The 27,986-nt window shown below is 56.9% G+C and overlaps 1 protein-coding gene and 1 pseudogene across 1 annotated transcript; both read right to left on the bottom strand.

The window, feature by feature from the left end:
• On the bottom strand, positions 1 to 27,926 carry DNMT3L (DNA methyltransferase 3 like). The gene is made up of 16 exons (XM_047847106.1): positions 27,920 to 27,926; positions 21,050 to 21,322; positions 17,896 to 17,950; positions 17,563 to 17,673; positions 13,235 to 13,392; positions 12,704 to 12,802; positions 12,482 to 12,526; positions 11,854 to 11,933; positions 11,579 to 11,691; positions 10,774 to 10,945; positions 8,663 to 8,750; positions 7,495 to 7,583; positions 4,917 to 4,992; positions 4,452 to 4,591; positions 2,117 to 2,208; positions 1 to 244 (listed from the first exon to the last, which is right to left on the bottom strand). The coding sequence occupies exons 1-16, from the start codon at positions 27,924 to 27,926 to the stop codon at positions 79 to 81; spliced, it is 1,764 nt and encodes a 587-aa protein (XP_047703062.1). The 3' UTR covers positions 1 to 78.
• LOC125159152 (uncharacterized) lies at positions 26,157 to 26,256 on the bottom strand (annotated as a pseudogene).
• Positions 27,927 to 27,986: the final 60 nt, after the last annotated feature.

The raw sequence follows: 27,986 nt of genomic DNA, 5'->3' as shown, positions 1-27,986 counted from the left end.
GAGAAAAAAAAGAAACAATGCAAGGAAAGTTGCCCGTTTCTAGGAAGACTTTTTTTTTTTCATGGTAAAATGAATCACTTATAAAGAGGAAGTGAGCCCTGTTGAAAAACACTTAAAATATTCTCTCAGGGGGAGAAAACAATTCTTCACCAGCTTGGCTGGCCCCTGGGCGGGGGGCTTCATTCTCCGCCTGTCCTGAGCCAGCGAGGACAGTGCCTCTTGGGAAACCAGGGCGGAATGCTTGCTGCAAAGGAGAGAAGGAGGCTCATTACCAACCCGGGCCCCACACAGGCTCCCGGGGCGGGGGGGGGGGTGATGGCGCCGTGAGTGGGCGCACGGGCTCCCACCGGATTATCCAGGGGCCTCGGAGACAGACATCCTTGGAAGCCCCCACCCATCTTCCGTAAGCTTTCCAGCCAGTGTAGAATGACAAGCTGTCCTTGGACAGCAGGGGACCAGATGGCTCCTCTGGGGAGCAGCCGGAGCCCCGGGCCCAGCTCGGCAGTCCACTTTCAGTGTGAAGAGCCACCGTGGGGAGAACCCGCACACAAGAAGGGGCGGGACTGCGCGGCCAAGGTTGGCCAGACCGCGCCGTGTATCACTCCCAAGGACTTCCTATTCCCGAGACCCAGGACGGTACCGCGCATGTCCCCTGAGGGTGCCGTGGCCGCCAGTGCTGGGGGCCCTGTGTGTGGGGCAGGTGCATGGGGAGATCACGTGCACCCTGGCCTGCGATTTGATGTCGCCCGTGGGACTCAAGTCTTCACGGACTTGGTGCCCAGCACCCACACTAGGGTCAGGGGACATCACTGGGTTTACATCGGGGATGAAGGCCACAGGTGAGGCGGCAGAAACACACGGCGCCCATCCCAGCACCCTCCCCAAATGCCTCCCCGGGGGCAGGCCTACTGTCTGAGGGATGACCGTGGCCGTGGCCGTGGCCATCCACAGGCAGCTGCCAACCGTCTCAGCTCAATGCTTCCACTTTCAGCGAGCGTGAGGCTCTGTCCTCGCTACTGAGACATGAGCCTGGAGGCAAAGGCCCACCTGAAGACGCTGCTTCCAGCTTTATTCTGGGAACCAGGCGCCTGCACCGGCAGAACTCCGGGGGGGGGGGGGGGGGGGAAGAGGGAGGAGGGCAGGGAGAGGAGGAGGCCTGACGCTCAACGCTTCTGAAGACACGGGGAAAGCTGCTTCGCTCCGCTCCACTGAACACGGGGCCTGGGTGTGGGCCTGGCACACGCCAAGCCTTGGCACGTCCTGCCACGAGCACACGCCACACTTCAAGCTGGGGAATGCTGGACATGGTGGGGGGGGCATAGGAGTTTCCAGAAGCTCTGTCAGAAGCAGAAGGCGTGGCTTAGCTCAGATGCCGTCAACACTGGCTCACCACAGGGCAGGTACCGCATGGTGTGGGCTGTGGGGGAGGGAGGCGGCCATGTCCTCAGGGGCTCTGGGGCACATTGTGTGGGTGAGGACGGACGAGCGAGGGCAGGTGTCTGAGGAGCAGAAAGCTATCCAGGGGAGGGGGCAGGGGGCGTGGGGGGGGGGGGCTGGATGCTCACGAGAATGAATGGTCCCAGGAATGTTCTGGCAACAGAGAAGGGCCCAAGGCCTGGTGTGTTTGAGTGGTTCGTACAGGCCAGAAATGTACTGTGAGTGAGCCTGTGTGAGTGTGACAGTGTGTGTGAGCCTGTGTGTGTGAATGAGTATGAGCAGGTGGGTGGGAGTGGGTGTGCATGTGTGCAGGGCAGGGCAGGGCAGAGCTCCAGAAGGCTGGGTGGTTTCCAGGGCCAGGTGACGGGTATCCGGGAGTTGACTTTCTTCTCAGGACCCAGGGAGGCCCTGCAAAGTCCTGAGGGGACAGCCTCAGGCAGCCTTGATGCAAGAGGCTGGGGAAAGGTCCCCAAAGTGGGAGCGGGCGTTCCTGACCTGAATCAAGCCCAGAGTCTGGTGGAAAAGAGGCACACCGGACACAGCCCCTGACCTGGGCACGGAGGCTGCCCGGGCATGGCTCCGTCTAGAAAACTCCATGTTCCCAGACTTCGCTGATGCCGGGCCGGCGTCCCCACCCCCACTGCAAGCGCCCCAGGGCCCTGGGACGCGCTGGGAGCACCTTCTCACGGCCGGGATGTTGCTCCACACGTGCACCGCGTTCACGTTCTGGATGGTTCTGCCACAGATGTCCTGGATGGTCACGGGGTCGGCCTGGGGGAGGGAGACTTGGGCTGTGGCTCGGCGTGACCCGGGCAATGACCTCTGCCCCTCACGGTGCCCACAGGCCTCAGCCACCTTTCTAGACAGACTGTGGCTGTCAGTCACCGTTGCTGACGTCTCGCATCTGATTTCCTAGAAATCACCTTCTGCGGGAAAGAGGCTGAGACATCGCTGGGAAACCTTTACCAGCAGACCTTCCAGTCCCAGAGGTCACGTGGGCAGGGCTTCCCCCCGGGCTCCAGCTCGGAGGTGAACTTCCCTGAAGGATAAAGGGGTCCTTTATCTTTGAGCCAACAGCCTTTCTGCCTCGGGAAGATAAGAGGCTTTGCTGGCAACGAAGGGTTTTCTAATAAAGTGCCGGTGTTTCAGGAACCAAGCGGGCTGCCTGGACCCTAGAGGGCCCTGGAAGGGGAGGGGGCGGGAGGGAGACGGACCTTCCGCCAGTGGGAGGGGGAGAGGCTAGAGGAGACACCGAGACAAGAAGCCGCCTGGCCCCTGACGCCCAACGCACGGTAGGCTGACCCCACTCACATGGACCCAGGGAGCCTACAGAGTCCCACGTGCACCGTTCCTGGGCCCCCCCCCCCGCCCGTGGACACCCCAGCCTCCTCCTGGACCCAGACACTTCGCCGGGAGAGAGACAGCAGATGGCCCAGCACTCGCCAGAGCCGAAGGAGACCGAACGTCTAGATCTTCCCTGCCTTCAGCAGGAGCGATGTTCCACAGCGAGACGGGAGCAGTCACAGGAAATGTGGGACGCTCCCTTCCTGGCCCTCCTGATTTGGGACCAGTTGTGACCTCCCAAACGTGTGTGCAAAGCCATCCAAAGGCAGGATTTTTGATGGGCTCTACGCGTGCGGATAACTGGTGTCCGGGTTTGGAACCTGCACCTTGTGGCTGGACCCGCTATCACTTCTCTTAGATTTTTTTTTGGTTTTTTTTTGATAAATGACTCGGGATTCAAACCTGGTCCTGGCAGCTTCTAGGGGGGCATGTTGCTATTTTAAAGATTCCAGACTTCCTAATGAGGAGAATAACCACAGACGCAGAGGAAAGTAGAAGAATCATGGGAACGTTTTGCTCAGCCCTGTGAAAATGACTTTTAAAACTGTAAGTCACAGGGGGCGCTTGGGGGGCTCAGTCGGTTGAGCGTCCGACTTCGGCTCGGGTCACGATCTCATGGTCCGTGGGTTCGAGCCCCACGTCGGGCTCTGCGCCGACAGCTCGGAGCCTGGAGCCTGCTTCGGATTCTGTCTCCCCCTCTCTCTCCCCCCCCTCAAAAATAAATAAACGTTAAAAAAAATTTTTTTTTAAATAAAAACAACTATAATTCACAGATTGTACTCTAGGAGAACGTAAGGTGCAGTGACGCACGGGCAGAAACACAGCGAGACTGCACGGGACAGCCTGACCCTGTGGGCCCTGCGTCCCTGCAGGGGTCTAGGGGCTGGGACAGCCCGACTGGGCAGGTGGGCGCAGCAGCGAATACGCCACAACTTGGCCCAGCGGTGTCACTTCTGGAACCGTCCCACGGGTGTCCCCATGCACGCCCCGCAGCGCGGTCTTGTCTGTTAGACCTCGAGACTACAGCGGCCCCATTCCCACTAAGGAACAGATCCAATACGTTTTTTACGTCCAAAGTAAAACCGCCCAGAACAGGCCCGTCCAGGGTGGTCGCTAAGTGACTCAAGCCCGCGGCGGGGCGGGCATCCGCACACCTGCGAGCAGGGGCAAGCACCGTCCCCGGGCGACAGGACTGGCGAGGGGGACAGGGCGGGGCGGGCAGCGAGGAGACTTTCTGCCGTGACTCTGTGAGCATCTCAGCATGAGGGAGACTTCCCGAGAGGGGGGCGTCAGGCCCCACCGGGGGCTGTCCCATGGGGGGGCCCTGCGGCCGGGGCCCTGAGCCAGTCAGCCCCGGGCGGCTGCTCTCGTGGTCAGGGTTCCGGTCGGTGGAGAGAAGACACAAGGCTGTCGGTGCCCCAGGGGGACAGTGCGTGTGATGTGTGTGCGGAGTGCGAGACGTGCGTGTGCTCAAAGGAAGGGCCCCACGCTGGCCTGTCCTGAAGTGCGGGAGCAGCGTGCAGGGCACGCCGACCAAGGCCACCTTGAAGGGTCTGTGCCCCAGGGGCGCCGTGACCCCCGCGAACCGGGTGAAAAGGAGGCTCAGGGGCCGGGCTCCGAGGAAGCCGGCCTGTCCCGGACCGGCCCCCGGACCGCAGCGCGGCACGTACCTCCAGGAAGCGAGTGGCTACGGTCCGGTCCTCTTGGGTCAGCACCAGATTGTCCACGAACATCCAGAAGAAGGGCTGCTGGCGGGCCGGCCGGGGCCTCGCGTACTGCAGGACGCGGTGGAACTGGAGCAGGTACCACACTGGGGGAGGGGCGTCCGGGTGCGTGTGGGCTCCGCCCGTGGGGTCGCGGCAGAGGGGCGCGGGGTGACTGCCCGGACCCGGCGCCCGCCTCTCCCCGGGGCAGGCCTGTCCCCGCCAGAGCAGCTGAGCCTCAAGGGCCCGGGTCCCCCCCATTATGAGGGGACGGGGCAGTGAACACGGCGTGGGGAGCGCACGTGCGCGTCCTCCCGCAAATGACCCCACTGGGAGCACCTGCTACAGGGACGCAGAGCACCGAGGGCGGGGCATGCAAACGGGTCTGGGGACCAGACGGCCAGGGAACGCCCGCAGACCGCGGTCTCTTACCCGGAGGATGGTCACAGGCGTGGCCGACGGGGGGCGTGGAGCCGTACACGAGGTCGAACGGGCCCCATCCTTCCACCTGCAGGACACGGGCACACAGAAGGCAGGTGGGGACGGCCTGTTCTGGCAGGTGGCTCCCGGGCACCAAGCGGCTCCCACCGCAGCAGGCACCTGTGCGCCCAGGTGAGTGGCTCGCAATGAGGCCGAGCCCCCACAGCGCCCTGGCGGGAGCAGTGACACCCCGCAGGTCACAGCCGCCACTGGCCTCAGGGACGCACGGAGCCCGGCCTCCGTCACCCGAGGGGAGGCCAGCCTTCGCAGGGCACTTGGAACGTGAGGCGAGCCCTTCGTGCCAGGCACTGGCCTCATAGACCCGCCCCCGGGAAGGCTGGCACGTGGACCCCGGGATTCACACGCATTCCCAGCGCTTTGCCGGAAAGCATATGACGTGCGCCTGACGTGACAGCCGGGAGCGGACAGCGGGGCCACAGCCTTCCCTGACCGGCCACAGTCAGCCGGTCACTGCGGGCGGGGGGAAGGAAGCCGCCCCTCCAACCGTGCCTCAGCCAACGAGGATGCTCCGGAACCACAGTGACCCACGTGCCCCTCTCCTGCAGGACCCGAGGGACTCCCGTTAATGACAATCGTAGCCCCCGTCTTTCTACTAAAGGAACATTAACAGAGACCCAGGTGCTGGATCGCTGGTTTTCTGATGGGTCCTGCCCCAGGTCAGACCCCCTTCCCCGGGCCGTCCCCCAGACCGTGTAACCAAAGCCTGCATCCCTCGGTGAGCCCCCGAGCCTGTGCCTCCTCCGGCACCTTCCCGTGTCCCCGAGAGCTACTGGGGGCGTCTGGGCACCGGCCTCCGTCACGGCCTAGTGACCGGAGCAAAGGCGAGAAGGTGCTGTCCAGGCAGGGCGGTCGGGGAGGGGAGCAAGGAGGCGAGCACAGGCGGGCGGTCCCAGACCAGCACTCCTGCAGTCCCCCACCCACTGGCCCCCCGTACGTGCTGCCGTGAAGCAGCTCACAGAGAAGACACCGGAGTCTTGGAGGGAACACGCGGTCCCCCCCCCCAAGCTGTCTGCCCCCCACTCCGGGCTGGAACAGAAACCCACGGCCAGAGGCAGGTGGGAGCCAGCCACCCCCCATCTCTAGGAGGGGCTGCAAGGGCACAGCCCGTGTCACAGGCCTCGTGGAAAGAGGTGAGGTCAGGAGGCGTGGGGTGGGGGCGCTCAGAGATGCTGCACGCACCTGAGTCGTGATTACTGTGGTAACGGGTGTCACTCACGGGTGTCACACGTGGCTACAATAAACAGGTTTCCAGTGTCACGATCAGAAATAGAGGTCCCACATTGCTGTCATAGGGGGTGTGACATGTTCCTATTGCTAATAGAGGCCAGGTTATCACTGAGAAAACAGGGGCCCCGTTTTGCTGTGGATGACAGCGGGTGCCCGTTGCTGTTGGCAGTGGGCCTCTCTAAGGAAGACGGGGTGTCTGGGAGCCACAGCTGGCGTGCAGGGCGGTGCCCTGGTGTCCCCTGCAGCCCCGCTACCGGGGAGGCCCGTGTCACCGTCACGTTCCACACCCTGCCTTGTCCCGTGAGGGTGGACTCTGGTCCCGGGGGAGGGGGAGGAGGCAGGATGGGCGTGCCTGCAGGACAGATTCTGGAAATGGTCGGTCGTCTCAAGGGGTCGGGGTGAGGGCAGCGTGTGGGATCTTGGATGAGGCCCATGGTGATGAAGTTTAAGGTCATGAAGTTCAGGTGTGCCCTGTCCCACGAGGAGACCTGTCCTCGGGGCCTCCGGGCAGGGGAGCCTCCAGTGGGACGAGGCTGTGGGGCTTCTCCAGGCATGGCCAGAGGGGGGCGCTAGCCCCCTGGACCACAGGCTCCCAGGCCCCACGGGGAGCAGAGAGGTGAGGCCCTGGCCGGCCCCTGGCAGAACAGAACCCCCACGTCGGGCCCCCTCCTGTGGCCCCTTCCACGGCCAGCACTCCTGGCCCCAGACCCTTGGCCACAGTTGGTGGCTCTCAGGACGATGGGCTCTAATCCTCTCTCCTGGGCCCAGAGACCGAAGGACCGGGTCCTCCTGTCCCGGGACCACCAGGAGGAGGCTTCCCAGACCGTTGCCATCCGTCGCCAAGGGCTCCTGGCCCAGCTGGATGCCAGTGAGTCACTTTTTAGGCACTTCCTCCAAGGTCACTGTCCGGGACAGCAGGAAACAGCCTTCAAGGGAACCAGAACATTCCGGGCTGTGTTTGGAGAATGCCCCCAAACAGTGACTGGCTGTTCAGTTCACGATTTTATCTGAAGGGGCGGGTGGCATTTCATCCCGTCTGTGTTGGGATCGGGCCCCTGGATGACAACCACAAGAACCGGGGTTCTGGCCCATCGCTCTGGGCCGTGGGCGGCGTGGGGGCCACGAAAACAGCCCTCTCGCCTCCCCCACTGCCTGCGGGGCGTCGGTTCCTGCGGGCCCCCCACGCACCCCCTGGCTCGGGGACCCCAACCCCCGCGGCACCCGCGGGGGTCTTGCACGTGTGCGCTCATCTTGGCATCTGGAGGCACCCCACGGTACTTACGTCTCTCCTCACTACGTCGGTGGCATCGTCTAAGTGTTTCAGTCTTCCTGGGTCAGAACCAGGTTCCAAGAAGCCCAAACTCGTTAGTTCTGCGCGGGGAGAAATAGGGCTCAGAAGGGTGGCGTTGACGTTGGCCCCGCACAGACCCGAAGGCCGAGGGTTGATTAGACAACACGTCTCTGTCTTAATGAGCAAACTCTGTCTTTTCAGGGACAGGGCACCGGCAGGAAGGATGAAGTTTCCGTTCGCTACCCGCTAAGCAGCCAACTCCGCTGAGTTGGATGGACTTAAGAAAGTCAAGCAATTGGTCGCAAAACCAGGCCTTCGTGGGCTGCTGTGTCGTGCTCTGGGTTAGGAAATCCGCCAGGCCGTGGTGTCCACGCTGAGGTCACCCAGCCTGGCCGTGTGACCCGGCGGGCGTGACCTGCAGGCTCCCCGTCACAGCCTCGGAGAGTCCTCGGCCTGGGGGCGGGAAGGCGAGTTCAGAAAGGACCTTACGAACGGGAGTAAGGGACGCATGGTCCGGGTGGGGAGACGCAGGCCGGGGTGGCCTGGGGTCGTGACTCCTGCGCCCCTTCAGCCGGCAGGCTTTGCCCCCCATGTCTCGCGGACACCCCGTCGGCAGCGCAGGTGCACGCGGGGCCGCCGTGACCACGGTTCGCGAGGCTCGCGGTGGCACAGTGCAGGAAGTGGGGCACGTCCTGATTCTATCTGGCCAGAGACTAAGGAGTGTTTTCATGGATTCTTAGGTCTGCTGGGCCCAGAAGCATCCACAGGATCTCCAAGGCACCAGCAAGTGGGGGTCCGCGAAGGGCCCGGGGGTGGGGGTGGGCAGGACAAGGCTGGGACGCATCACGTGGCCGGCCTGGGCAGGCTGGGACATTTGGGTAGAGGGAGGGGCAGGGAGCCCTGCGGGTGGTCAGGTGTGTGGGGTGGCCACGGGCAGGGCCTGGCCTGGACTGCTGCCCTCTGCACGGAGCCTGGGCCCCGCAGCTCCGCTTGGCGGCATCTCGCATCCGTACTTGCTTCCTGTCGGCACTTCTGAAGGAGTGAGCTCCCGCTGCTCTCGTGTCCTTCCCTTCCTGCCAGCTGCCTGAACACACCGGGTCCCCCGCGGACCTCCCTGGGGGCAGACCGTCGCGGTCCGGCGTGACCCCACTGCACTCACCGTTCCTGATGTCCCCAAACAGGGACAGCACCCGGACCGGCTCCCTCTTCCACACGGGCACCGTTTTGTAGGTCTCCAGCGTGTTCTCCTATCGAAAGAAAACGCAGTTCTCACCGTGGCCCGGTTGCAGAGCCCGTGAGGCCCAGGGAAAATTCTTTCTGCCCCAGCAGAGGCAGTTCCCCACCAGGGGAGACACCCCTGAACGCGCCTTCAAGGCAGGCTGGCTCCCCCAGGCCGGGGTCTCTGGCCCTGACCCCCGCCGGGCCATTTCCAGCACAGGAAAGGCAGGTGCAAGGGGCTTTTCCTGATCGCAGAGGAAGAAAATTCTATCCCAAGAGGAAGCACTTCCTCTGGATTTCTTGGGGGATCCTGCATATGGACAGCAGGGGGATCCCCCGACTGTCCTTCCTCAGTGTGGGCCCCGAGGTGCCTGGTGGCCCTCACGGCTGCCCGCTGAGGACAAAGGACCCGAGAGCCCATGGGTAACCACCCCCCACCCCTCCCAGGACGCCCACTTGTAAAACAAACACCCCGGACCCCCCGCGCCCAGGAACGTGCACTGGTCGGGCCGGAGTGGGAGACCCCGAGCCACGTGGGGAAGGGCCTGCCTGCGGCTGGAGCCCACGGGCTGGGGGGCCGGTGAGTTTGCAGGTGGGCGTGAGGAGGGCAGCTGGTCCAGCACAGGTGTGGCTCTGATGGACACTGGGGGGGCGTCCTGGTCCCCTCTGCTGTGACTGTCGGCGGGGGGCTCCTTCCTCCCCTCTCTCCCCCCAGCACTGGAGCATTAAGGACACTTGCGAACATGAAAGGAAACTTCCTGCAACTGGGGAGCATGGCCCCTCCTGGGACGCACCCCACCCATGGAGCAGAAAAAAAGCACTACCAGGCTGCGTCTCCTTTTCGGAAAAGCACCATAAACACACTTCAGCCACGGGGCCCACGCCGTCCAGCCTCAGGGCCTGTGCCTGGAGGCCAGCAAGTCCCCAGAACTCTGGTGGCCGAGAACCCGGGAAGGGTGGGGGGTGGGGGGGAGTCCTGGCTCCAGGAGAGAGGGGCGCCCATGGAGGTGGGGAGGTGCCCCAGGGTCAGCACACACCCCCTTCCAGCACCCCCCGCCCCTCCAGTGAGAGCCGGCACGGGCACACCCAAGGCCCGGACAGCCCTCTCCCCCCACCTGCTCCCACCAAACAGCAGCCAGAGGCTGAGGGAGAGAGTGAGGCTGAGGGGGAGGGAGAGGCAGAGGCGGGGGCAGGAGGCTGAGAGGCCCCGGGGGATCCCTAGTTCTGCAGACCTATGTGTGGGCCCCACGCGGCACCCACTTTCCCAGGGTGGTCCCTCTCGAGCCTTAGTTTCCCGGGGCTGCCGTAATAGTGACTATAAACCGTGGCACAAAACCACTACCGCATTTCTATGTGGACACCAGAAGTCCCAGGTCCAGGTGTGGCGGGTCTGGCTCCCTCTGGGGGCTCGCAGGGAGGGTCCTCCTGCCTCCCCCGAGCATCCCCTGTGCTGGCCGCAGTCCTGGGCTGGACTCCAGCCCCTCTCCCAGTGTCGTGTGGCCAGCCTCCCCCGGGATGTCTCCATCCCCCTCCGCTTTCCCTCTGACACCTGTCCTCCTGCCTCACCCCATCCAGGAAGACCTCATCTGCAAAGGCCCTGGTTCCAGCATCAGCCACGTTCACAGGTACCGGGTGTTAGGTCTTGGGGGACATACTGCAACCTGCTCTGATGAGCCCATAGGTCCCGCCTGGCTCACGGCTCCTGGCCTCCCACAGGAGGTCCCGCGGCTGTGCTCCGTTCCGTGCCCCGAGCCCGTGCCCCACGTCTGTGCCTCAACTCCACGCCCATCCTGTCCTCCGACTGGGTGTTTGTCCCCACGTGCCGGACCTGGAGGCACATCTGTGCTGGGTCCGCCTCCTGCCAGGTCCCCCTTCCCCCGCTCGGAAGCAGCAAAACTGCCAGGCCAGAGTCGTTTCCACAAACTAGACCCCGCGGAGCCGGCACCGGAGAGGAAGACTTGGAAGCCGGGGCTCTGTCATCGCAGGTGTCAGCGCAGGTGGGCATCCTGAGGACACTGACGGTCGCCCGCCCCCGCCCCCGCCGCCCCTCACCGACTCGCCGTCGCAGAAGGCCTTCAGCCAGCCCCGCCACTTCTTGCGACGCCGCAGGAGGCCGCTGCGGGGAAAGGGCAGGCACAGGAAGCACACCCAGTTGCTCACGGCCTGGACTCTCCCCGAGGTCCCGGGGCCCACCAGGGTGTCCATGCACTCGAAGCAGTAGCACCTGGAGCCAAACAGAGCATCACAGCGACCGAAGGGACACCCGCTGGCCGCCAGGCAGGGGGACGAGGGACGGGAGCCGCCCTCAGGCGGACGGGCACCGGGCGGGGGCGAGGGGGAGCCGTCACCCCGAAAGGGGGTCCGGCCCGTCTCAGGGACCTCGAGGGGCAGGCAGGAAGGAGCCATCTGCCGTCGGTGAGGTGGGGGGCCGCCCGTCTTCCCCACCTCCAGAGCCTGCAGGAAGTCGGGGTCAAGGACGCCAGCTGGGGGGGTGGGGGGGGGCAGATTTGGGAGGAGGGAGATTAAGTACCACGGACGCTGGAGCTCCACGGGGAACTGCCCCCGCCCGGCCCCTGCCTGTGACCACCAGCCCTCGCGTCCCCGTCCCCGCTGAGGGTGCCGCCCATCCTGGCGGTGACGATAATAAAGACAAAACTCAGGAACACAAATCTCTCGATGCCCCGCCTCCCACGTGTGAAGGCTCTACACCGAACAAAATATTTGGGATGGAAACGGGAAGCGCGGGGGGAACTCGTCTTGGGGGGACGTCCTCCACACTCTGGGACGAGGAGCCCGAGGACGGAGATGCCTGGGCGGTGGGTGGTGGCACCTGCCCCGGGGCTGCCCCCAGGCTCACCGGGTACAGTCGGGGTTCTCACAGATGAGCAGCGTGTCCCCGGAGCAGCAGACGGAGCAGTAGGACTGGTACCCGTCATCATCATACAGGAACAGGCGGCCCAGGAACTTGTCCTTGGCAAGGGGCAGAGCCTGGCCGGTGCCTCCTCAGTTCCCCGGGCTCCCCGCCTCCCAGCCTCCCGGCCTGCCCCCTCCCCACCTCCCTGCTGCCCAGCCTCCCAGCCTCCCCACCTCCCCAGGCTCCCTGCCTCCCAGCCACCCCACCACCCCGCTTACCTTGCACGGAGCGCACATCCCTCCCTCAAACAAAGGGTGCCGCGTGTGCACCTGGAAACTTCCACAGCAGATGCAGATGTCTAAGGTGGGCACCCACAGTGCAACGCGTGTCACGACACCAGCAAACAGAGCAACAGGGTTAGGAATAAATGTAACAAAGGGAGAGCAGGCCCCGTACAATGAAAACCACAGAACGCTGTGGACAGAAATGAAAGATCTAAAGAAGTGGGCAGGTACCTTGGGTACCTTGGGTAAAGGTCAGAAGACACCGCAGTTGGAAGGCCAGGCCTCCCCAGAGGGCCCCCAGACCCCTCTCAAAATCCCCAATGTTTTGGGTTTGTTTTTTTTTTTTTTTTTTTTGGCAAAAATTGACGAACTGATCCTGAACTGCGTGTGGAAACCCAAGGAATCCACAACAGGCAAATCCATAGGGAAAGAAAGTGGTTGCAAAGGGGAGGCAGCAGCAGGGGTGGGGAGGGGCTGTTAATGGGAACAGTGTCTCTCTCAAGGGTGTTGAAAAGGCCCTAAAACTGGCTGCACAACTCTAAATATCTGGGAGACACCAGGGTGGGGTCCCCGCACCTGAGTCTTTCCAGAGCTGCTCCCCCTCAGCTGGGCAAGGGCTCACCTTCTATGTTCCTCTCGTTGACCTTGACTTCATACGCAATGAGCTCTGAAAAGGGAACAAAAGGGGACCCTTCCCTCTCCTGCTTTTTCTAACGTAAACCTGGCCCAGAAGTGATGTCACAGGAGTGGAGGGGGCTCGTGAATGAGGTGTGACTATTCCAGAAGCCTGGGGCCTCAGACACTGCCAGGCCTGGGGCTGACCTCCTAAGGGAAGACACCTCACCTCTGCTGGGCCCTGGGGAAGCGGGGGATGACAGCTCTGAAGGCTCACTGGAGCCCAGCAGGATGATGTCCGCGTGGTGCTCTGCCTCTGGCTCCAGGACTGGGGCCACGTGGGCAAACGGGACGCGTACAAACAGAGGGGGAAAATGGCCTGTCGGCTGCTGCCTGGGAGCCCCTGGCCCCAGCTCAGGCCCCGCCCACCTCCTTTGGTGACACCTTTCCCTCTGGACCCAGGGGACCCAGGACACGGAGCCAGGAGGACCTATGGTGAGCGCCGATCTGGACGGGGGCTCAGTGTGTTCCCCGCGGCGTCCCTCCCTGCCCAGGCCCCTGCCACAGCGGTGGGCTAGGTGGGCTTCTCCCCACAAAGGGGAGGACAGGGGGCCTTGGGAGGGGTGGGGCGATGGAGGCCCCCCCGTGGGTCCCTTGGACACCCCCATGCTCTCTCCTCCCACGGTGTCCCCCAGACCACAGCTGGTGGTCTCCCCGGAGGCCACCCCGCATGAGGCTGGGAGGAGCAGAGAGGGCTTACAGGAGCTCCCCTCTGGCGGGTCAGGGTCTGAGCCGTCCAGGGTCTCCACGCTCAGGGTCCCTTGCCGGGAGAGGGCCATGAACGCCGGGAAAGGGGTTTCCCCAGAAAGCAGCAGGAGACAGGTGGGGTGGAAGGACTGGGGGCCACAGGTACAGGACCTGCAGAGGAGCACTGTCGGGGGGGGGGGGGGAGCGGGGGCGAGCAAGGTTGCCACGTGACGTACGGGGGCGGAGAGGCGCGGGGGAGGGGCGAGAAAGCCCTCATTGTCAGGCGGTGAAGGATGCGGGCACATGGGGGGGGGCGGGGGGTTGTTCCTGATGGATGGGGGTTGGGGGCCCAGTGAGGGAGGGTGGGGGGAGGGACTCAGGGGCGGGGTTTAGAGGGCTTGGTGCTCCCGGGCTGGGGTGGAGGCAGGGCTCCAGCAGGAGGAGGCAGGACAGGCAAAGCTCAGGGGGAGGAAGATCTGTGGAGGCTAGGTAGCCGGTGGGGGGAGTGGTGTCCAGAGTAGGGGTGAGGAAAAAGGAGGCAGAGGGCATTTACTGCAGGTGGGACAGGCCCGGGGACACCCGATGGGTGGTCGTGGTTGGAGGGGCTCATTTGGGCCCTTCTGGGGATTGCGCAGGGGCTGTGCCCAGAGGCAGGGGGCCACCTGGCAGCGGCTGCCCCTCAGGACGGTTATGGTGCTGGGCAGAAGTTGGGGAAACACCTGGGGAGGGGGCATAACTCCCTTTCTCCCAGTTTGGGTGTGGGCCTGGTGACGACTTCCCCGTGAAAAGTTGCAGAATCGGGGGGTGGGGTGTAATTCTGCAGGGCTCTGCCGGGTGCCCAGGGTTGACTTCAACAGTGACGGCCTGCCTTGACTGCATGTCCCCTGGACACGATGTGACCTCCGTGGCCTTTCTGCCAACAGCCCATGACCCCTACCTCTACCCATGAGAAAATCACCAGAAGATTCCAGTTGAGGGACACCCTACAAAATACCTGCCCACAGGGGTGCCTGGGGGGCTCTGTCAGTTAAGCGTCCCGTTCTTGATTTCAGCTCAGGTCATGATCTCACAGTTTGTCAGTCTGAGCCCCACATGGGGCTCTGCTGATGGTGTAGAGCCTGCTTGGGATTCTCTCTCTTTCTCTCTCTCTCTGTGTCTCTCAAAATAAATAAACTTAAAAAAAAAGAAAATTATGTATTAAAAAAAATACCTGCCTAGAAGTTCTGAAAACTGTCATAGTCATCAAAAGCAAAGAAAGTCCAAAACACCATCATGGCCGAGAGGAGCCTCAGGGGACCTGATGGGGAAATGTCACATGGGATCTCAGGACAGAGAAGGGAATTGGGGGAAAACTAAGAAAATGGGACTAAACTGTGGTGTATTCGTTTAGTTAACACTATATCAGTATTGGCTCATTAATTGTAACCAAGCTGTCGCACGAACACGAACACAAGGAGTTAATAATGCGGAAGCTCCGGGGTTTATGGGAACCGTGTATCACTAGCTCTGCGAATTTTCTGTAAGTATAAAACTGTTCTAAAATTATTACTTTTTTTTTTTTTACAATATAATGTCATTAACTATAGCTGTCATGCTGCATGTTACGTTCCCATGACTTGCTTACTTTGTAAGTTTGTGCCTTTTGACAACCTTTAACCTGTTCTCTGTATCTACGTGCTCAGGGTGTGTGTGTGTGTGTGTGTGTGTGTGTGTGTGTGTGTGTGTTTCAGATTCCACATAGAGAAGAGAGATCGTATGGTATCTGTCTTTCTCTGTCTTATTTCAGTGAGCATAACGTCCTCAAGGTCCATGGCAAGATTGCAAATGGCAAGATTTCCTTCTTTTTTACGGTGAGTAATATTCCACGGTGCATCTACACAATGTTTTCTCTATCCATTCATCCATCGCTGGGCACTTAGGGTGTTTCCATGTCTTGGCTGTTACAACTAAAGCTGCGGTGAGCACGGGGGTGGGGACGGTGCAGATATCTTTTCGAATTTTCGTTTTCTTTGGCTACATGTCCAGAAGTGGGACTGCTGGCTCGTAGGGTTCTATCTTTGACTTTTTGAGGAACTCCACACTGTTCTCCACAGCGGCTGCACCAGTTTGCGTTCCCATCAGAAGTGCACAAGGGTTCCCTTTTCTCCACATCCTCACCGACACCTACGTCTCTTGTCTTTTTGATTCTAGCCATTCTGAAGATGTAGGGTGATCTCGTTGTGGTTTTGGTTTGCGTTTCCCTGATGAGTGATGTTGAGCATCTTTTTCCCTGATGAGTGATGTTGAGCATCTTTTTATGTACCTGTGGGACATCTGTAGGTTTTCGGTGAAAAAAAAATGTACTGTTCAGATCTGCTGCCCGTTTTTAAAATAAGATTGTTTTATTGCTATTGAATTATATGCGTTCCTTATATATTTGGAATATTATCACCTTATCGACACGGAATTCACAAATTTGGAGTTTTATGGTTTCAGGTCTTAAAGTTGAGTCTTTTAAAAGATATTTTTTGGGGCGCCTGGGTGGCGCAGTCGGTTAAGCATCCGACTTCAGCCAGGTCACAATCTCGCGGTCCGGGAGTTCGAGCCCCGCGTCGGGCTCTGGGCTGATGGCTCAGAGCCTGGAGCCTGTTTCCGATTCTGTGTCTCCCTCTCTCTCTGCCCCTCCCCTGTTCATGCTCTGTCTCTGTCCCAAAAATAAATAAACGTTGAAAAAAAAAAAAGATATTTTTTAACTTTTTTAAATGTTTATTTTTGAGAGAGCAAGACAGAGCATGAGCAGGGGAGGGCAGAGAGAGAGGGAAACACAGAATCCGAAGCGGGCTCCAGGCTCCGAGCTGTCAGCACAGAGCCCGACACGGGGCTTGAACCCACGAACCGTGAGATCATGACCTGAGCAAGCCGGATGCTTAACCAACTGAGCCACCCAGGCGCCCCACATTCAAGTCTTTAATCCATTTTGACTTGATTTTTGTGGGTATAAGATAGGGGGCCCGTTTCATTCTTCTGCATGTGGCAGCCGGGTTCTCCCAGCACTGCTGATTGAAGACCGTCCCTTCCCCAGTGTGGATTCTTGGCTCCTTTGTCATAAGCTAATTGGCCATGTGTGCGTGGCTTTATTTCTGCGTTCTCTTTTCTGTGTCTGTCTACTGATCTGTGTTTGTTTTTAGGCCGATATCAAGCTGTTTTAACGACCGCGGCTCTGTGATATAGTTTAAAATCAAGACGGGTGATGCTTCCAGCTTTGTCCTTCAAGATTGCTTTGGCTGTTTGGGGTCCTCTGTGGTTCCATACACATTTTAGATCATTTTCTCTATTTCTGTGAAAGAGGCCATCGGAGTTTTGCTAGAGATTACTTTGAGCCTGTAGGTTGCTTTGGGCAATACAGACATTATAACTTACATAATTCTAAGTTGTTTAAATGGAAATTGCCTTTGTTGCTTTTTCCTCCCTTTATTTAGCGTAGTTTCGTTTTTTAACAGAGATGCCAGAGTGAAAATCATCACAGGGCCAGGAGCAGTTACCGCCTGGCCCAGGATCGCGCCTGAACCCCTGACCCGTCCGCACTGTTCCTGCTCCCAGAAGGGGCTGGGGGCTCCATGGAGGGACGGTGTGCTCACTGTTGGGCCCAGCCAGCAGGAGGAGCACCCTGGCGGGCAGGAGCAGCGGTGAGGCTCACGGAAGGTTCTGCCCAGGGTGGGAGGACAAGGTGGGAGGATGTGGCCCGGGATGCCCCCACAGCAGGTGCCTTCCTGTCAGTTTTGGGGTCCCCGTGTGCCCCGTGGTGGCTGTCTGGAGCGGGGAACAGAGAGAGGACACCCTGCTGGAATGGGAACAGGCCTCAGAGGTGCTGGCCTCTTGGTGACCGGCTCAGTCCCTAAGGCCACCACCAAGATCAGACCCTGAGGTGCGCAGGCTCACTCTGCTGGCCACGGGTGCCAGGCGTGGGTGGACCTCCGGACACCTGTTCTCACCCAGGGAAACCCCAGGAGGCCTAGGATCCCACATATGGAAGGTTCCACGTGGGAGCAAAGGGCAGGACCTAACACAGGCCTTCTCCAGCTCCACGGGAATTACTCGCTGAGCCCGAACCTCTCCAGCCCCGGCCGTGCACCCAGCATCCTCTGTGCCCCATGAGGGGTGGTTCTGAAGCTTCCCGGGTGAGCCCCAGCCCCTCCCAACCCAGACCAGGCTGCCTGCTACCCCTGCCTTTCCATGGCCAGGGCACCCACAGCTTTGGTGCCCACTGACACTCTTGTTGGGAGCCCCTCCACCCTCCGAGCCACAGGGGATATATGATTAGGCCCCGCTTGGCCGGATGGTGACTCTCAGATGGCCGCTGACGCCCTCTTCCGGCCTGACAGGGTCACCCGCCGCTTGATCCTCAGTGGGTTCAGATGCTTTGGGGCCTGGGGGCCTCCAGCAGACTCCAGGTGGCCCCCGGCCCAGCTGGGTCTGGGGGTGGATCCCACCCCGGTTCCAGGGGGCCGACCAGGTTTGACACTTGGATCCTGGCAACGGTGAGAGACGCCCCACCCCACACCAGCCTTCACGCTGTCCTGTGTTTCTGCGGTGGCCTTGGGAGTAGCAGGAGGGGCTCGGGGCCCCACGCCAGGCAACCGGAGGGGAACCTCGGGCGAATGAAGCCGAGAGAGGGGGGCCTGGCATGAGACTCACCTGATTCGCCTGTTGGCCGGGGGCGGGTGGCGGCAGGAGTCCCCTGAAGCAGCTTCTGGGAAGCAACAGGGTGTGAGTGTCCAACTTTTTCTCCAGATGTCAGTGGGGAACTCCTGGCTGCCTGCAGATCGTTCAGAAGGAGGCGACACAGAAACGGCCCCTGGGTACGGGAGCTCGCAGACTTCATACCTCCCTAGATGGCAAGCAGGGTTGGGGGGCGGGGGAGAGGCTGAGCCCAGTCACCACCCGACGCTCTGGAGCTGATTTCCCGGAGCTCCGTGAACACAATTTCACGTGTAGTGCTTTTAAATGCACTGTGAGGGGAACATCCTCTGCTAAGCACGTTTGGGCAGATGGAGGGCTTGGCACGTCTCCCGCAGGACTTCTCAGAGACTTTATACATTGCAGGGAGTCACGAATCCCCAAGCAGAGGACAGGCACGAGCATGTCCTGGGCCAATCTGGCCACCAGACCTTGTTCCCAAGGCTCCGTGTGACCGTATTTCCGCAAGCAGGGAGAAGCTGCTGGCCGCTGGCCCCAGGCTGGGCACGGCGGCCACAGGGACGAACAACTGTGGGTTCAGAGCTTCAGTGACGGATGTGCGTAGGGGAGAGAAGGCGGCCCGGACAACTTAGAGCTGGCCGGGCCCCGTGTGCTCCTGCTGCACACCGACGACCCTAGACAAGGCCACTCTGTGACCGGGAGTGAAAGACGCAAGATGCCCTTCCAAGCTGTGTGTAAGCTTAAGCACACGCCACCCGCAAAAGTGACCAGACATCCCCCTCTCCTGGCTGAAGTGGGGATTCCACTGGCCGCCCCCCAGCCCCCGCCTCCGGATGAGGTTCCTAAAGACAGCCAGCCCCAGAACTGCGCCCCTTCTCAACAGCACCCCATCTGGGGCTGCTGCGGGGGGTGGGGGCCTTGGGAATGGGGCTGCCGGGCGACTGGGGGGGACACGCGCCACGATGACACATCCACTCACTCTGCTAACCTGCGTTATGCAGAGGCAGCGTCCTTACGGCACATTTACGGGCATTAAGTGCGAGGCGCCTGTTACCTGTGCACAGGCGACGTATCTGCACCGTCCAGTGTTCAGGAATCCCGAAGGGGACCTCGGAACCCCGGTGCCACGTGCTGGTCCTGGGTTCGCTGGGCTGTGGATCCACCGTCAAGAAAATGAAGGGGACGCCTGGGTGGCTCAGGCGGTTGAGCGTCCGACTTCGGCTCCAGTCATGATCTCGCACTCCGTGAGTTCGAGCCCCGCATCGGGCTCTGTGCTGACAGCTCAGCTGGAGCTGGAGCCTGGAGCCTGCTTCGGATTCTGTGTCTCCCTCTCTTTCTGCCCCTCCCCACTCATGCTCTGTCTCTCTCTCTCAAGAAAAAAATGAAACGTTAAAAAAAAATATTTAAAGAAATTAAATCCAGGAAAATGGTCTACCTTTCTGTTTCTTTCTTCTTTTTATTTTATTTAATTTTTTATTTGAGAGACAGAGAGTGTGTGTGCGCGCGTGCACAAGGAAGGGGCAGAGGGACAGAGGATCTTAAGCAGGCTCCACACTCAGCACGGAGCCCAGCTTGGGGCTCAATCCCACGACCCTGGGACCATGACCTGAGCTGAAATCAAGGGTCAGACGCTCAACCAGCTGAGCCACCCAGGGGCCCCTCTTGCTGCTTTTTAAATAAAGTGGGTGCTGCACGTTTCTTATCTTTATATCTAATTATTTGATGTTTTGATTGGTCTTGTGAATATTTTCCATTACCTTTTATCCTCTATTTTTTACAGAAAAATGAATATAGATGCATATTACAAAGCTCCAGCCATACTGAAGTATACTGATTGCACAGTGAACCCCACCCCACCAGTGACCCAGGGCTCACATGGGCTAGGGATCCTTCCAGATGCAGAAGCATCCTTCCTTCTTCTGTGTTCTCCACAATCATCAGTCGCCCTGCACACGCTGGGTCACCACGCACAGCAGTCAGTTAATGCTCACGGGCAGGTGCTCACGCCCTGTCTCCCCTGCCGGCTTGTCCAGCGTCTGTGGAGAGCTCTGTCTGGCCGCTAACCTGCTTCTGTCGAGGGACACTTTGGTGGTTTCCAGCCCTTCCTCCTCATAATCAGCAGGGGCCTCCCCAGCAACCGTGAAGCGGGTCACATCTGTCCTTTGTTCTCCGCAGACTCGGCAGGACAGAGGCAGGTAGGGACGGGCCAGCTCCCGCCATGTGCTTTGGGAGTGATGTCCCCAGGGGACACTGGTCTCAGTGTGTCCACAACCGCCGTGGCTCAGGGTCCCTGCCACCAGACACCCGGCAGGGCCAGTGAGTGGCCAGGGTCTGCCCTGGGGGGCGGGGGTAGGGGGAGGCTGGGACGCTGGTTCGGGGGCGCCTTCTGGAGGCCCTTTGACCCGAAACGCTGACTGTGTTTTCCCGTTCATGCTGTGGAGCACCCTGCCCCCCTCCTTCCAGAAGGGTTCCACTCTCCCCAGCACTGGTCCACGAGCACTTCCTGGGCTGGCTCCCCATCCCCCATACCTGGCTGGGTGGGAAGCTCATCCCCTTGTCCTCTTGGTGAGCACGGCGTGGCCCTGCTCCGGGACGGGCCCTGGCAGAGGCCGGGAGGGCGGGAGCCAGTGGCCAGGCGGGCAGGGGCCCGAGGACGGGGGTGGGGGGCGAGGGGAGGTTAGGCTGAGCCAGGGCTCAGAGGAAGGGCCATGAGGGCTGCCCGGGGCGGCCAGCAGGGAAGGCGCGTCTTGGCAAAGGGGAATCTTCACATGAGAGACCATGACCCCCACTGGGTCAGGACGACACGTTTCTCCGGGGCCCCTGTGCTGGCTCCACTGGCCCCATCTGCCGTCAGGGCTCAGGCATCACTTCCCATCTGAGTCCACATCAGCGGTCCTGCCGTCCCATCGTCTGTCACGGCCCCGCCGCGTGGGGCTGTCCGTGGGAAGCCCCTGCCGAGACCCCAGCTGCCCCAACGTGCTTCCCCCTTTGTTCAGCGCCCGGCGTGTCTCCTTCTGGGCTTTTCTGTGGTGCCAGCCGTTTGTGGTGTGCTTTCCACCCCCCAGGAGTGAGGGCTCCGGGTACACACCGGCGGCTGGCCGGGTCCACGTCCGGGGCGAGGCTCAGAGCCGGGGTCCTTCTGATGCCCCACCGCCCACCCCTCGGCTCTGGGTAGAAGGCCTGGCAGAGGAGAGGCCGCCGAGGGCCGGGGCCACACGGGAAGGTCCTGCGCCGCCACTGGCCGGGCACAGGGAAGGTGCCGAGGGGACAGGGGGGCTCTGCTCGTCAAACCCTTGGAAACCCACACCCACGCTGGGTTCCTCCAGGGGCTGAGGGGAGGCAACGCCCACGAAGACGGCGGGCCTCAAAGCGGTGGGCTCCTGCTCCCGGCGTGTTCGCTGGACGCCCAAGCTTGACCTTGGTCCTGGGAGTGGAATGCCAGGGAGGGGTGGAGGTGGTGGGGGGCTGTGAGTGGGGAGCCACAGAGAGAACTCCCCACTCGGACCCCCCCCACCCACCCACCCAGGCAACCCTACTCAGGATCTTTGTTCAGAGTTGTCTGCTCAGGCTGCTTCACTTCTGTAGACACTGGCCCTGCCTGCCCCGGACCCCTTTGTCTCTTCTGTCCTGCTCTGTTTTCCTCCTCTGCAGCCACCACCCCCGGATGCAGTGTGGGTCACTTGTTTATAGTCTCCTGCCAGAGTAGGAGCTTCCTGGGCAGGGAGTTTGGTCAGTTTTGCTCTCCTGGAACACTGCCTGGCACAGAGCAGGTGCTAAAGAAATGCTTCTTCACTTCACGCTGCACGCACACCTGGCTCACCTGGGGTCTGTAGCAGGGAGCACGCTGGTGTCCCCCCACCGATGCCTCTTGCTCGAAAATGGAAGCGAAGAAAGCTTAGAACCTTCTGTCAAAGCAAACACCACCTGGGCAGCCACGCACAGGATGGACGAGTGTGTATTTAATACATGCTTTTAAAATAGCAACGTTGGGGCACCTGGGTGGCTCGGCCGGTTAAGTGTCTGACTTCGGCTCAGGTCATGATCTCGAGGTTCGTGAGTTCGAGCCCCACGTCAGGCTCTGTGCTGACAGCTCGGACCCTGGATCCTGCTCCGGATTCTGTGTTTCCTTCTCTCACTGCCCCTCCCACTTGCATTCTGTCTCTCTCAAAAATAAATAAACATTAAAAAAATTTTAATGCTTCAGTGAACAATTACAAACACGCGAGAAACAAATGGAAAAATAGCAAGTTTCAGTCGAGAAAAAGTCTCGACAAGAAACAGAAGATACAAAGAAGAGACCAGTGAAAATGAAATGAAAATATAATAGCTACATATATAACAACTAAATAACTAACAATTTTTTAAAAATGTATAACTCCATGGAGGGATTGGAGGAAAGAATCGGTGAACTGGAAGACAGAACAGAGGTACCCAGTCTGAACAACACAGACACAATATACTGAGGAGAGTCAGTGGAGCCCAAGGGACTTGGGTGATTCCAACACAGGATTCATCATCGCCACCCCAGAAGGAGGAGAGAAAGAGCACGGGCCTGAAAAGGGCTTGAAGAAACGATGTCTGGAAAGGTCTCAAATTTTGGCAAAAGTCAAAAAGCCCTAGAGATTCAGGAAGCTGAACAAATCCCAAATAGGACAAACCCAAAGAAATCCACACCGAGACACATCACAGTAAAACTTGTGAAAACTGAAGATGAGGAAGTCTTGAAAGCAGTGAGATCTGACGTCATACCTATAATAGGAAAAACAGTTCAAATGACACCAAATTTCAGAACCATTTTTCAGGCATTGAGAAAGGAGAACTGCTAACCCAGAGTTCTGTATCCGGCGACAAGTTCCTTCAGAAATGAAGGAGGAGCCAAGACGTTCTCCGATAAAGGAAAACGAAAAGGATTTGTCACCAGCAGACTGACCCTAAAAGAATACCCAAACAGGAAAAAAGAAAACAAAACCAAAAAAACCAAAACCCACCCAACCAGTAAGGAAATGATTAAAGAAGGAATTCTGGAACATCAATAAGGAAAGAGGAACAATGAAGAGAGTAAAAATGTGGGTAAATGCATTTTCCTTCTTCTTTTGAGTTTTACAGATTTATGTCTGACAGTGGAAGCAAAGATTATCACACTGGTTCTAAATGTACTCAGAAGAAATATTTAAGACAATTACATTATAAATGGGGATGCTAAAAGGACAGAGTGAGGTGAGGTTTCTACACTTTACTCAAACTGGTAAAATGTCGACACTGGTAGACTGTGATAATTTATGTATAGAGAATATCATACCTGAAGCAACCACAAACAATCTATACAAGAAGATACAATAGACAAATCACAATGGGACTCCAAAAAGAGTTCAGATAACCTACAGGAAGGCAGGAAAAAGAAAACAGTGAAATAAAAAGCAGAGAGAAGGCACAGAAAACAAACGTAAAGTGGAGGATTTAAGTCCCAACGCATCAATAATTACATGAAATGTCGATTTTCTAAGTATACCAGTGAAAAGCCTGGTTTGGCAGAGTAGAGTTTTTTAAATGACCAACTATATGCTGTGTGCAAGAACTTCACCTCAACTATAACAATGTAGGTAGATGGGAAGTCACAGATGGATGGGAAAAGATGTATCATGCAAACATTGATCAGAAGAAAACAGCATGGCTACCTTATATTAAAGTACATTTCAAAGCAAAGAAAATGACCAGAACAATGAAAATGGACCCTTTCACCATTTATAGTGATGAAACAGTTAATCCAGCAGGAATTCATGAAAGCCTAGACATGTATGCAACAAACAATGGAGCTGAAAAACATATATGGCAACCCGAATAGAACTGAAAGGAAGAGAGAAATCCACAAGGTAACTGGAGACATCAGCATCCCTCTCTCAGCAAAGGCATAGAGAAACCCTACGTCACCATCAGCTAATAGCCAACATCTAATCAACATTTACAGAACACTCCACCCAACAGCAGCACACACACTTTCTTTTCAAGTGTCCACAGTTGTGTACCAAGACAGACTGTATCCTGGGTCATAAAGCAAACCCCAACAAACTTAAGTGAAATCGTATAAAATGTGTTTTCTGATCACACTGGAGTCAAACTAGAAATTAATAGCAGAGGGCTGACAGAAAAGTCTCCAATCACGTGAAAACTAAACACCATGCTTCTAAATAATCCCTGAGCTAAAGAGAAACACATTGAACTGAATGAAAACGAACACAGCAACATACCCAGTATTGTGAGATGCAGGTAAACAGAGCTAAGAGAATGTTGTGGCACTCATGCAGACCTTGGAAAGAGGAAACCTCTCAAACCAAAAGTCTATGCACCCACATCAAGGACTTAGAAGAAAAAGAGCAGGGTGCCTGGGTGGCTCAGTTGGTTGAATGCCTGACTCTTGATTTCAATTCAAGTCGCAATCCCAGGGTTGTGGGATCGAGCCCCACATTGGGCTCTGTGCTGAGTGTGGAGCCTGCTTAAGATTCTCTCTCTCCCTCTGTCCCTCTCCCACACTTGTGTTCTCTCTCTCTCTCTCTCTAAAAATAATAAGAAAAAGAGAAAAATAAAACCAAAGCAAGCAGAAAAAAAGAAATAGTCAAAATAAGAGCAAAAATCAATAAAAGTGAAAACAGAAAATAATAGAGAAAATCCATGAAATAGAGCTGATTCTCTGAGAAATTTTTTTGAAAAATCAATACACATCTAGCAAGACTGACAAAGAAAAAAAGGGAGAAGGGGTGCCTGGGTGGCTCAGTCAGTTGAACATCCAACTTTGGCTCAGGTCATGAACTCACAACTTGTGAGTTTGAGCCTCTCGTTGGGCTCTGTGCTGACAGCTCAGAGTCTGGAGCCTGCTTTGGATTCTCTCTCTCTCTCTCTCTCTCTCTCTCTCTCTTTCTTTCTCTCTCTCTCTGCCCTCCTCTGCTTATGCTCTGTTTCTTTCTCTCTCTCTAAAATAAATTAATATTTTTTAAAAGTGCTAAAAAAAAGAAGAAAAAATCACATGATCATATTGATCACAATGCAGAAAAAGCATCTGACAATTTCGACACACATTCATGATAAAAACTCTCATAAATATAGGAATAGAAAGGGGCTTTCTAAAATTGATAAAGAAAACTTACCAAAAAACCTGCAGCTAACATTATACTTAATGTGCTAGACTGGAGATGTTCTCCCTGAGATCAGGAACAAGGCAAGGATGTCCATTCTCACCACTTTTTAGTTTGTTTTGTTTTAATGTTTACTTATTTTAGAGAGAAAAAGCATGAGCAAGGGAGGGAAGGGCAGAGAGAGAAGGGGACAGAGGATCCAAAGTGGGTTCTGTGCTGACTGCAGAGAACCCAGTGCCGGGGTCGAACTCATGAACGATGAGCCGAGCTGAAATCAAGAGTCAGATGCCTAACTGACTGAGCAACCCAGGCGCCCCTCTCACCATTTTTTATTCAGCATAGTGCTGGAAGTTCTAGGCAGTGTAGTAAGGCAAAGCAAGGAATTTAACAGGCATATAGATTGGGAAGGAAGAGGTCAAAGTGTTCTATTTCCAGATGACAGGATTTTGTTTGTAGAAAATCCCAAAGATTCTATAACAAAACAAAACAAAACCCTAAAACTTCTAGAACAATAGAGGGAGTTCGGCAAGGTTGTAGGATACAAGATGAATATGCAAAAAAGCATTTGTATGCTAATAATAAGCAAACAGGTGGACACCAGAAGTAGAATCACAAAACTATTTATACTTGCTCAAAAGTAAGTGCTTAGGTGTAAGTCTAACAAAACATGTTTAAGACTTGTTTGCTGAAAACTACAAAACACTGATGAAAGAAATCAATGAAGCTCTGTATAAATGGAGAGACATACCATGTTCATGGATTGCAATACCCAGATGTCAATTGCCCTCAAATTGATATATAGAGTTTTTTTTTAATTTCTTAATGTTTATTTATTTTTGAGAGAGAGACAGAGTGTGGAGGGCTGCAGAGAGGGAGACAGAATGGGAGGGAGGCTCCAGGCTCCGAGCTGTCAGCACAGAGCCTGACACGGGGCTCGAACCCACAAACTGTGAGATCATGAACTGAGCTGAAGTCAGACACTTAACCTACTGAGCCACCCCGGCACCCCCCTTTTTTCCTGTTTTTTCAAATTGATATATAGATTTAATGCAATTCCTATCAAAATCCTGGAAAGATCTTTTATAAATAGAATTATTCTAAAATGTATATGGTAAATCAAACGAACTAGAGAAAAGGAAACAATTTTGAAAACAAAGGATAAAATGGGAGGAGATGGTCTACTGGATTTATTATACTACACTTGATCTTAGCCAAAAGGCTGAGAAGTGATCTACTGGGTTTATTATATAGTTACATTAGTCAAGACTGTGTGGTACTGGTGGAGGGATAGACACACAGATCAATGCAACAGAGTAGAGAACCCAGAAATAGACCCACACAAATATGTCCGATTGATTTTTAGCATTTTTATTTGTAGTAAGATACGCATAAAATTTATAATTTTTATGGAAGTTGATAATGCAACGGCGATTAGTATCTTGTAATGTTGTGTAACCGTCACTGTCTATTTGCAGAACTTTCCGTCACTCCAAATGGTAACTCCATCCCCATCAGCAATCTCCTTACCCCTTCCCCCCAGCCCCAATCCCCTCTGTGGATTTGCCTCCTCTGGGTATTTCATATAAATGAAATCATACAATAAGTGGCCTTTTATGTCTGGCTTATTTCACTTAGCATAATGTTTTTGAGGTGTATCCACATTGTAATGCATGTCAACACTTCATCTTTTTTCATGGCTGAATAATTCTGTTGTGGACAGACCACATTTGATTGATCCATTCTTCTGTAGACGAATATCTGGGTTATTTCCACCCTTTAGCTGTGGTGAGTAATGCTGCTGTGAGCATTTGTGTACCCATTTTTGTTTGAACAACTCCTTTCCGTTCTTGGGGGTATATCTGGGAGGGGACCAGTTGGGTCATATGGTAATTCTTATTTAAGAACTTCGCATTTTGGGGCCCCCAGCTGGCTCAGTCAATGGAGCATGCAACTCTTGATCTCGGGGTTGTGGGTTCCAGCCTCACACTGGATGTGATTACTTAAAAATAAAATCTTAAGGGGCGCCTGGGTGGCTCAGTTGGTTAAGCATCCGACTTTGGCTCAGGTCATGATCTCTCATTTTGTGGGTTCGAGCCCCGCGTCGGGCTCTGTGCTGACAGCTCAGAGCCTGGACCTGCTTCAGATTCTGTGTCTCCCTCTCTCTCTGCCTCTCTCTCTCTCTCTTTCTCTAAAAATAAAACAAATTAATTAATTAAAAATAATATAAAATCAAATCTTAAAAAAAAATTAACTTATTAAGAAACTTCTTGAATCACCCAACCCTCTTCTCAGTGGAGGCACCATTTTGCATTCTGCCATCAGTACAGGAGCACTCCGATTTCTCCAGGGTTTTGCCAACACTTTCTTTTCTGTCTTTTGATAATGGCTCTCTTACTGGGGGTGCGGTGGTACCTCATTTGGCTTTAATTTGCACCCCCTAATGAGTAATGATGTGGAGCATCTTTCATGGGCAAACTGAGACCCAGAAAGGGTCCCACAGCTAGCTGGTGGCCGAGAGACAGAGTGTCACCAGGAGACTGAACCTGCCCTGATACCCCACCAGCTGGGAAGTCCCCAGGGGACAGGTCCCAGGGCCCCTCCTGCCCTGGTCCCCCAGCCGAGGCCTGGGCTGGTGTTCTAAGGCTCCTGAGGGACCTCGTGCCTCCTTACCGCTGGGAGCCTAGCCCTTTCCGGGGAACCCCTTGGACTGAAGCGTCCCTCTGCGGCAGGAGAGAAGATCACTGTGTCCGGGCTTCTTTGAGGGAGCCGAGGCCCAGCGGCCAAGGAGCAGGTCCCTCTAGGCCCCACCCTACCCTGCCGTAGGGACCTCGCTCATCCCCAATCTGTGGGCACTTCACGCGGGAAGCGTCCCCCCCTCTCTGCGGCTGACATACCCAACATGGCCTGGGCACGTGAGGAGTGTCCTGTGTGCTGAGAGCATGGGCCCAGACACTATCCATC

This window comes from Prionailurus viverrinus, unplaced genomic scaffold (genome assembly GCF_022837055.1).
Source record: "Prionailurus viverrinus isolate Anna unplaced genomic scaffold, UM_Priviv_1.0 scaffold_42, whole genome shotgun sequence".
NCBI lineage: Eukaryota > Metazoa > Chordata > Mammalia > Carnivora > Felidae > Prionailurus > Prionailurus viverrinus.
This window is presented reverse-complemented; position numbering and strand designations above follow the sequence as displayed.

Bases quoted from the DNA above. Each gene is read 5' to 3' on its own strand.
- DNMT3L (XM_047847106.1), bottom strand. The intron at 17,674-17,895 runs GTGAGTCTCATG...ATCCACCCCCAG, and splicing joins CCGGCCAACAGGCGAATCAG to ACCCAGCTGGGCCGGGGGCC. The intron at 4,592-4,916 runs GTAAGAGACCGC...CCCCTCCCCCAG, and splicing joins CGCCTGTGACCATCCTCCGG to TGTGGTACCTGCTCCAGTTC.